Source organism: Lucilia sericata, unplaced genomic scaffold, assembly GCF_015586225.1.
Source record: "Lucilia sericata isolate MDLA Ls3-8-SP2 unplaced genomic scaffold, ASM1558622v1 Contig001723F_arrow, whole genome shotgun sequence".
Classification (NCBI taxonomy): Eukaryota; Metazoa; Arthropoda; class Insecta; order Diptera; family Calliphoridae; genus Lucilia; species Lucilia sericata.
In genome coordinates, this window is record NW_023995629.1 from 52,687 (window position 1) to 63,604 (window position 10,918).

The window sequence follows — 10,918 nt, forward strand, 5'->3', positions numbered from 1 at the left end:
AGCGAGCGAGGCGAGAGCGAGCGAGCGAGGCGAGCGAGCGAGCGAGCGAGCGAGCGAGCGAGCGAGCGAGCGAGCGAGCGAGCGAGCGAGCGAAGCGAGCGAGCGAGGCGAGCGAGCGAGCAGCGAGCGAGCGAGCGAGCGATGCGAGCGAGCGAGCGAGCGAGCAGCGAGCGAGCGAGCGAGCGAGCAGCGAGCGAGCGAGCGCGAGCGAGCGAGCGAGCGAGCGAGGAGCGAGCGAGCTAGCGAGCGAGCGAGCGAGCGAGGAGCGAGCGGAGCGAGCGAGGAGCGAGCGAGCGAGCGAGCGAGCGAGCGAGCGAGCGAGCGGAGCGAGCAGGCGAGCGAGCGAGCGAGCGAGCGAGCGAGAGCGAGCGAGCGAGAGCGAGCGAGCGAGCGAGCGAGCGAGCGAGCGAGCGAGCGAGCGAGCGAGCGAGCGAGCGAGCGAGCGAGCAGCGAGCTAGCAGCGAGCGAGCAGCAGCGAGCGAGCGAGCGAGGATCGAGCGAGCGAGTATCTATATCGATCGATCTATCTAGCTATATCTATCTATCTACTATCTATCTATCTCTATCTATCTATCTATCTATCTATCTATCTATCTATCTATATCTATTTTAATAATTTCTTTATTTTTATCTTTGTCATTTCAGAGAAAAACTTAACAGTCTATAAAAATGTCCGATTGTGGATGCGATAGTGGTGGAGGGTTTGATAGTGGCGGTTGCGATAGCGGTGGAGGATTTGATAGCGGTACTTGTCATACGTCAGATCATACATCTTATGATATTACCAATAATAATGATTCAAATTATTTTCATCATTTTCACAATGATTCCTCTTTCGATCATTCATTTGATAATAGTAATTATAACAATAGTAGATCGCAGGCATCACCTTGCTGTACAAAATTGGCATATGTAATATTTTTTTTAACATGGTTTTCCGCTTTTGGATTTATTATATATAAAATCTTCACACAGTGATATTTTACAAATACGTTTTGTAAATGTACATTAAAAACAGTAATTAAAGTAATATTTTTTTATTAACTTAAGAATTTATCTTTTAAATCAGTAAATGTAGAAGTAATACATCATAGCATATCAAATGTTGAAATTCGCGCTGTTAACAGTATCTTTTAAAATTTAGGACCTTTTCAAATTTTGGTTATAAAAAATAAATAGGTTTTTCGTCTTTTGTCTTGCAATAGTCGACTTGTTACAACAAAATAGTCGGCTGAGACATTTTGTGAGAGGAAGTCGATAGATCGAAAGTCGACTTATAGAACCCAAATTCATACATATTTTTTTAAGTGTAATCTATCGAGAATACCCTAAAATGTCACCACTAATGTTATCGACATCATATTGAATCATTAATCACATCACTAAAAATCAACAGTTGTGTGTGTTTATAGTTATTTTTAAAATTATACTAGCGCATATTTTTTTAAAAATATTTTTCTCTTTCATAAACATCAATATATGTATGTGTTCACAGAGTGTTGGGATTAAGACGCTAAATGCTTACATTGTATATATAAAAAAACATTTAATAATACTACGGGTTTTAATAAAAATAAATAATACTGTCACTCTCAAGCAATTCTATTTAAGAAAATAGTGAACAAAATAAGTTTAAAAAAATAAAAAGTTTTGGAAAAATAAAAACATTAAAGAATAATTTAAAATGTCGGATGATGATGAAACTATATTTGAAAATCCGGAGACATTTAATTATATGAACTATGTAATGTCAATACAAAATTCTGATAATTATCATTGCATTGACGACGTTGTCGATTATGATTTATATTATACGCGAAAGGAACAGGAGCAAATTGGTTGTCTGAAATGCACCGTTTATATTATCATAACAATTATTGTGATTTATACCATAATATTTATATGTGAAATTTATAAAAATATTAAATAAATGTTGAATTGAGTTGTTAAATTCTGCTCTCATTATGCTTAATAATAACTAGTGGTTAATATTCTGTAGATTGCGGTGAGGTTTATATATTAAAGCGAAATAATAATGACAATTTTATAAAAATAAACTGAAGCAGTTCAATTAAAAATACATTTAGTAAGAAAATTATTATTTCATAATATTCGCCGTTTAAATAATATTTTATTAAGTTTTATTCAACAAATTCACATATTCACATATTGATATTAATTAAAAAATGGCAACCCATTTTATAATACAGTCAAAACCGCTTATAACGAACATATGTATACATATTTTATAGCAGTTCAATAAACCCCACGAACTAAAGGGTATGTATGTCTGTCCTTGTATTTGTTGAAATCAAAAAGACTACACCGGTATTTTTAGACAGGCTTAATTAAAAAATATAAATTTAAAAACTACCATTTGACGAACGAAAAAGTGCCACAACAAAATGTCGAATTTTACCCCTGTATTCATTAAAGCTTAATAAAGTTATTGATAGTTTATTACAGGAATTTCGTACATAAAAAGTGCTTAATAAACCATATATTATTTTCAGCTTTTTGCAATAAAAACGTTTGCCTTTAAAATGTTTACAATAAAAATAGAAACATATTATTGCATTGATTTTTGTAAGTCTTAAATTTTGGACTGATTTTGTTATTACGTACATTTGTAACAATAACTATGTACATATTCGTATGTAGCAAAAAATCACGTTTTAATTGTTTTTTCCATTGACCTTTTCAGACATGTTGACTTTTTTCTGATTTATTACGATTTTTATGACAATTTTTTATATATCGTGTTTTGAAAATACATTATTTTTAACGTATAGTAAAAAAAACGCCAAAACTTTAGTGTTATTCAAAACGCATCTGGCATCTCTAATATCACATCTAACCAGAGTTGTATTTTAATGTAGTAATTAATTCAGTGATGCTAACATTCTTCTTTATAACAGCAAATATTTAAAAATATTTTACTGTGAATATCTTAGCCATAAATGCTCAAATGCTTGACATAACTTTACGAGGCTAAATGGCGGCGATATGTTTATTTACCATTAATAGTACATCAGATTCTAAAACTATTGATCTCTTTTGGTTTAAATTTTGAATAATAAAACAAGTTGGATTTGTGTATGGAGCACAGTTACGAGCAAACAAAATAGTTTAGTAGATTTTGTAAATAAAAGTAGAAATAAGTCGGAAAAAGTCGTAAAAATGTTGGATTCAATTCAAGCAAACTTGTTTCATTTGTAAACCTGGAAACATTATATTTAAACATTGAAAAAGAAGAAAAAAACAAACAAAAACTTGAAAAAGTCAAAAAATTTTGAAAATCAATATTGTAAAAAGTTGAAAAGTCTACTTTTTGTAAATAAATAATGGTCGGAAAGTAGACATTTCTTAAATTGCGAAAAGACTAAAAGTCCAAAATTATACTTTCTTAAGAGCAGATTTATAAGCAAATCCGCCTGTTCAACATATTCCGGAGGTAAAAATCCTTTCTCCTCTTGATTTCAATTTTCATATTTCCTATTACATAAACCGATTCATTATTATACTAAAAGTTTAAAAATTAAAATATGATTGATTAAATTAAAAAGAAAAATATATTTAAATTAAATGTTTCTTGTAGGGTTCTATAGTTAAAACGAAAGGTCGACTTTTCGACTTTTTTCATTTAGTTAAAAGTCACTTTTCGACTTTTCGCATTTTATGAAAAGTCGATTTTTCGACTTTTTTCATTTAATTAAAAGTCGACTTTTAGACTTTTCGACTATAAGTATTTTATAAATATGTAGTTGACTTTTTCTGACTTTTCGACTTTTTTCGACTTTTTCCGATTTTTCGATTTATTTCGACTTTTGACTATTTTCGCCTTTTTTCGGCTATTTTTTTACTTGTTCGAGTTTTTCCGTCTATTTTAGAGTTTTTGACTTTTTTTCCACTTTTTTAAAATTTTCGACTATTTTTTACTTCTTTCTACTATTTTCGAGTTTTTGACTTTTTCCGACTTTCTTCGAGTTTTTTTTGACTTTTTCTGACTTTTTTCGACTTTTTCCGACTTTTTGATTTTTTCGACTTTTTGACTATTTTTGACTTCTTTTGACTTTTTTTCGACTATTTTTAGACTATTTTAGAGTTTTTGACTTTTTTCCACTTTTTTAAAATTTTCGACTATTTTTTAATTGTTTCTACAATTTTCGAGTTTTCGACTTTTTCCGACTTATTTCGACTTTTCGATTTTTTTTCGACTTTTTTCGACTTTATTCGACTTTTCGACTTTTTTCGACGATAGTCGAGTTATCGACTTTTTTGGAACAAAATAGTCGACTTTGACTTTTTTCGACAAAAAGTTGATTGTTCGATTATTCGAAAGTCGATTTATAGAACCCTAGTTTCTAGGGTTCTATAGTTGAAAAGAAAAGTCGACTTTTCGACTTTTTGCATTTAGTTAAAAGTCGACTTTTCGACCTTTCGACTTTTTCCATTTTATGAAAAGTCGATTTTTCGACTTTTCGACCTTTTTCATTTATTTAAAAGTCGACTTTTAGACTTTTCGACTTTTAGTATTTTATAAATGGTCGACTTTTCGACTTTTCGACTTTTTGCGACTTTTCGACTTTTTCCGACTTTTTTCGACTTTTCGACTTTTTTCGACTTTTTTCGACTTTTCGACTTTTTCCGACTTTTTTCAACTTTTCCACTTTTTCCGACTTTTCGATTTTTTTACGACTTTTTGACTATTTTCGACTTATTTCGACTTTTTTTCGACTATTTTTTACTTTTTTCGAGTTTTTCCGACTATTTTAGAGTTTTTGACCTCTTTTCCACTTTTTTAAAATTTTCGACTATTTTCGACTTTTCGACTTTTTCCGACTTTTCGACTTTTTCCGACTTTTCGACTTTTTTCGACTTTCTTCGACTTTTTTCGACTTATCGACTTTTTTCGACTTTTCGACTTTTTTCGACTTTTCGACTTTTTTCGACTTTTATTTACAAAGTCGACTTTTCGACTTTTTTCATAGACGATAGTCGAGTTATCGACTTTTTTGGAACAAAATAGTCGACTTCGACTTTTCGACTTTTTTCGACAAAAAGTCGATTGTTCGATTATTCGAAAGTCGATTTATAGAACCCTACTAGTTTCTTGATTGATTCTAAAAATATAGAACTTAGGCGCATTTCTTGTATACAGAACGCCAAAACAACATTTTCTCGCTACAATACCCGAAAAAATCGCTTTATTACCCACACTGTTTATAGCAAAAGGGGAAATTCAATTGAATATGCGCCATCAAAGTAAATTTATAAAGTAGACTCAGTTGAACAGCTGACTATTTTTTTAAACTTGCTATTTGTGGATTTACTTGTCAAAAATGTTTATGTTGCCATATTTGTTTTCATTTTAACGCTTGCTTTTGTACAAATTTCTGAGTAATTTGTTGTATTTAATGTGAAAAGGTGTATTTTAAGTGTATAATATTTTTAAAAATGTTCTAATTTTTAAAAAATAAAGAAAACTCTGTGACTTTTAATATAAATAACAACATATTTTTGGAAAGTACAACAATAATGCCATATTTTCCATTAATTATTGGTTCATTTTTGTAAACAAATTTTGACAAGTGAGTATTTCGAACAAAAACAAATTGCCTGTAGTTTTTGTAGACGTTTGTTGTACAACAACTCGTGTCGCTACTTTATTAATTTACTTTGTGCGCCATCTTGCAACGATATTAACAAACAACGGGGCGAAATAAATTGTGTTTTTCTTTTGTGTCATTTACTAGCTCTGACGGAAAAAGTTAATAGTGTAAAAAATAACAATTGTAAATTGATAAAATTTGCAAATATTGTAAAAAACTAATAATAAAAACAAGATTTCTCAAAGAACTATAAATAACTTATGTTCGCTAACAATATAATAAATTTTAACAAAGAAATAATTAGCAAAATCAATAAAAAGCCTCCAACTAACTAGTCGCGTATTGTTGTTTTATTTAACAAAAACAAAAAAAAAAGTATGTATACGTATGGTTTGTCCGCATGGTGTCGCGTTCTGTTTTTTTTTATTTTGGGGAAGGGTAAAAAGAATAGCGACGACATCTGGGAGCAATATGTTTTTTTGTTAGGGGGAAATTGTTTTTTGAATTCAAATTTAAATTTTTATTGCTGTTCCAGATGACCGCCATCAACAATGATCCAGATTATTTTCAAACCTATTTGGAAAAATTGGAGGAAGATGAAGACGATGAATTAAACAATGAAGTTATTCAATCGATAAAGAATGATTTTGTTACAGAAGTAGATGATAATGGTAGTGTTGATGAGGAGAAGGAAGCAGAAGATCGTGGTGCCATAATAATGGATGCTGAGGGTAATTATTATTTTCAAACGTCGAAGGAAATTGTAAAAGTAGAACCTATAAGCAAGGTTTCACAAGCTCCGGCAGCTGTGGTCACTCCCAACAATAAGCGTAAACCAAAAGGTAAGGAAATTTTCTAAATAGGAGTCAATTACAATCTTGAACTAATTATTTACTTAAAATTATAGCCCAAGCTGCCTCAGTTTCAACAAAGAAGACCAAATTATCTAATAATAAATCTGTTAAAAAGGAAAACAACAATGTAAAACCTGCAGATGAAACCGCAAACTCTGAATTTATTTTACAAGAAGAAGTTTACGAATTCGATGAAAATGAACAAGATCCTGATGATCCCGGCGTCGAACCTGATGCAGATTATGGCTCAAAAGGATTATTAAAAAGTGCGAAAAAGTCTTCGGCAAATGAAGAAGCAACGTTTATTTGTATGTTGTGCCCCTATCAGACAGCCAAGAAATTCTTATTATCCAGACATTTGAAAAAACACTCGGACGAACGTCCCTATAAATGTACCGTATGCGAAAGAGGCTTTAAAACGAATTCATCCCTGATGAATCATCGTAATACTCATTTGGGCGTTAAGCCTCATGCTTGTAAGGATTGTGATATGGCCTTTACCACATCGGGAGAGTTGGTGCGTCATGTACGCTATAGGCATACACACATTAAACCTCATAAGTGTACTGAATGCGATTATAGCAGTGTAGAAATGAGTAAATTACGGCGGCATATGCGCTGTCATACCGGAGAACGACCCTATCAATGCCCCCATTGTACATATGCCTCCCCGGATACGTTCAAACTTAAGCGTCATATGCGTATACATACCGGTGAGAAACCGTACGAATGTGATATATGTCATGCACGTTTTACCCAATCGAATTCTCTTAAACTTCATCGTCTTATACATTCTGTTAATGAGAAACCTGTCTTTCAATGTCATCTATGTCCCACGACGTGTGGACGTAAAACAGATTTACGTCTACATATAAAAAAGCTGCACAGTTCTGATCAACCAATACCCTGTAAGCGGTGTGGTAAAGAATTACCCGATCGTTATTCGTATAAGATGCATTTGAAGACACATGAAGGTGAAAAATGTTTCCGGTGAGTTTTTTGGTGTTGTTATAACTAATTTTAAAAGTGGACATTGATAATTATTCTATTATTCAACTAATCTATAGTCTATTCTATAGTCTAGTCTATAGTCTAGTCTATAGTCTAGTCTATAGTCTAGTCTATAGTCTAGTCTATAGTCTAGTCTATAGTCTAGTCTATAGTCTAGTCTATAGTCTAGTCTATAGTCTAGTCTATAGTCTAGTCTATAGTCTAGTCTATAGTCTAGTCTATAGCCTAGGCTATAGTCTAGTCTATAGTCTAGTCTATAGTCTATTCTATAGTCTAGTCTATAGTCTAGTCTAGTCTAGTCTATAGTCTAGTCTATAGTCTAGTCTATAGTCTAGTCTATAGTCTAGTATATAGTCTAGTCTACAGTCTAGTGTATAGTCTAGTCTATAATCTAGTCTATAGTCTAGTATATAGTCTAGTCTATAATCTAGTCTATAGTCTAGTCTATAGTCTAGTCTATAGTCTATTCTGTAGTCTAGTCTAGTCTATAGTCTAGTCTGTAGTCTAGTCTATAGTCTAGTCTATAGTCTAGTCTATAGTCTAGTCTGTAGTCTAGTCTATAGTCTAGTTTATAGTCTAGTCTATAGTTTAGTTTCGAAATTTAGAAAATTTTCGTTAAATAGAAAAATTTTCCAAATAACTACAAAATTTCTCAAAATTTTTATATAAAAAAATTTCGAAAATTTTTTAAAAAATGAAAATAAAGAGAAGTTTTCACATTTTTGTTGTTTTGCATCTCCTTACAGCTGTGATTATTGTCCGTATGCTTCCATTTCGGAGCGTCACCTTGAATCGCATCTTCATATACATTTGGATAAGAAACCATTTATATGTGAGATTTGTAATACCAGTTTTCGTCAGAAACCACTACTTGTTCGTCACATGAAAATTTACCATTCCGATAATTATGAACCACCACAATCACGTAAAAAGGATCACAAATGTCCACATTGTAATAAAATGTTTGCATTCAATGGAAATCTTATGCGTCATATGGAAATCCACGATCCCACATCTGATCTAATGAAAAAGAAAGAAGCATTGAAAGTGGGACGTATGACACGTGTTAGAATGGATGGTACTGTTGTAGCATTACCCCCAACAAATTGCTTCATGGAAAATAATAGTGAGTACGGGTATGATGATAATAATATTGGGGAGGAGCAACAGCAACAACAAATCGATGATGATGAAGTAATACCAGAAGAAGGGTATGAAGATGAAGAGGAGGAGGAAGCGGAGGATGAAGAGTACAATGAGGAAAATATACAATATGTCTATGATGAATTAGAAGCTGATGAGTATGTAGAACAAGAATACGAAGAACAGCTGGAGGAAGCAACTGATGAAAAGTCCCTAATAGATGTAAAAATGGAAAAACTAGAAACGATTGTTACTCCCCAGCCAGCACTTAAACAATCTATTATCCTCAAGGGAAAAGATAATGAAGCCAAAATAATGTCTTTAGAAGTTAATGATGATCAAGATTTTATGGTTATAGAAGTTTTACCAGATGATGATGATGATGAAGAAGAGTCGCAAGAAGTAATAGCACAAGTACAGCCACAACCAGTTAAATCTACAACAGCAAACAAAAATACTAACAAAGCTACAGTTATAAGTATGTGTAAATTTTTGTTAAATATTTAAAAGAATTATTTTTAAATTTTTATTCTTTTCTTGTGTTCCTTTAGAAACTCAGAAAAAAGCACAGTCACTTATATCAGATTATTTTGGATTTGAAGTAAGTTATTTTAATGTTTATTATTTACAATTCATTTCTCATTTTCCAATCTTTTTGTTTTAAGGTTGATCAAGATGACGATGACGATGAAACCAAAGGAGATATTAAGTTATTAGAAATGATTGAACAAGAGTAACTTGTTTGATTTAACTATTTTTTTAACTATTTTTTTAACTATTTTTCAAATACCTTTTCTTATAATCTCAGGTTTTATTTGTTTTATTGTATCGATAGGGTATTTAGCAATACCTAATATTTATGTTTTGGTTTAAACAAATTTTAATTTTTTTTATAATCACTGCATTATATACCTGCATTATCTTAATTTGATTATTACTTCTATAAGTTAAAATAAATAACGTTTTTTTAATAAAAATAAATATTTAAATACCAACAGCATTAAATTAAATCAACTCGTATCAGCCACCCCTTATATTTTTTTATCAATAACCTTAGTTTGCACATATATTGAAGTAACAATTATAACATATAGAACGTTTTTCAGAAAGATCATTCCAAAAAATATTGGGCAATGTATTCATTAAAGTTCAAGGAATTATGGACACGGTTCAAACAGGCTACCGTTCTTTGTTCGGATCCATCAATCGTAGGCTCAACTCTAGACAAAACTATAAACTATACTATAGAGTAAACTATAGACTATACATGCATATAGTAAAATATAGACTAGACTAAAGACTAGACTATAGACTAGACTTTAGACTAGACTATACACTAGACTATAGACTAGACTATAGACTAGACTATAGACTAGACTAAAGACTAGACTAAAGACTAGACTAAAGACTAGACTATAGACTAGACTAGTCTATAGACTAGACTATAGACTAGACTATAGACTAGACTATAGACTAGACTATAGACTAGACTATAGACTAGACTATAGACTAGACTATAGACTAGACTATAGACTAGACTATAGACTAGACTATAGACTAGACTATAGACTAGACTATAGACTAGACTATAGACTAGACTATAGACTAGACTATAGACTAGACTATAGACTAGACTATAGACTAGACTATAGACTAGACTATAGACTAGACTATAGACTAGACTATAGACTAGACTATAGACTAGACTATAGACTAGACTATAGACTAGACTATAGACTAGACTATAGACTAGACTATAGACTAGACTATAGACTAGACTATAGACTAGACTATAGACTAGACTATAGACTAGGCTATAGAATAGACTATAGACTAAACTATAGACTAGACACTAGGCTATAGACTAAACTATAGACCAAAATATCGACTAGACTATAGACTAGACTATAGACTGAACTATAGACAAAAATAGACTAGACTATTGTCTAGACTATAGACTAGACTATAGACTATAGATTAGACTAGACTATAGACTAGACTATAGACTAGACTATAGACTAGACTATAGACTAGACTATAGACTAGACTATAGACTAGACTATAGACTAGACTATAGACTAGACTATAGACTAGACTATAGACTAGACTATAGACTAGACTATAGACTAGACTATAGACTAGACTATAGACTAGACTATAGACTAGACTATAGACTAGACTATAGACTAGACTATAGACTAGACTATAGACTAGACTATAGACTAGACTATAGACTAGACTATAGACTAGACTATAGACTAGACTATAGACTAGACTATAGACTAGACTATAGACTAG

At 31.9% G+C, this 10,918-nt stretch overlaps 1 protein-coding gene across 1 annotated transcript; it reads left to right on the forward strand.

Moving 5' to 3' along the window:
• Nucleotides 1-5,687: 5,687 nt before the first annotated feature.
• Nucleotides 5,688-9,624, forward strand: LOC119612516 (transcriptional repressor CTCF). Its single transcript, XM_037968325.1, has 6 exons — nucleotides 5,688-5,987; nucleotides 6,148-6,454; nucleotides 6,520-7,456; nucleotides 8,224-9,098; nucleotides 9,172-9,221; nucleotides 9,286-9,624. Exons 2-6 carry the CDS (start codon nucleotides 6,148-6,150, stop codon nucleotides 9,355-9,357), a joined length of 2,241 nt encoding a protein of 746 aa, XP_037824253.1. The 5' UTR covers nucleotides 5,688-5,987; the 3' UTR covers nucleotides 9,358-9,624.
• Nucleotides 9,625-10,918: the final 1,294 nt, after the last annotated feature.

Coding starts and splice junctions, on each gene's coding strand:
- LOC119612516 (XM_037968325.1), top strand. CDS start 6,148: ATGACCGCCATCAACAATGATCCAGATTATTTTCAAACCTATTTGGAA. Junction 6,455..6,519: donor CAATAAGCGTAAACCAAAAG/GTAAGGAAATTT, acceptor TTAAAATTATAG/CCCAAGCTGCCTCAGTTTCA. Junction 9,099..9,171: donor TAACAAAGCTACAGTTATAA/GTATGTGTAAAT, acceptor GTGTTCCTTTAG/AAACTCAGAAAAAAGCACAG.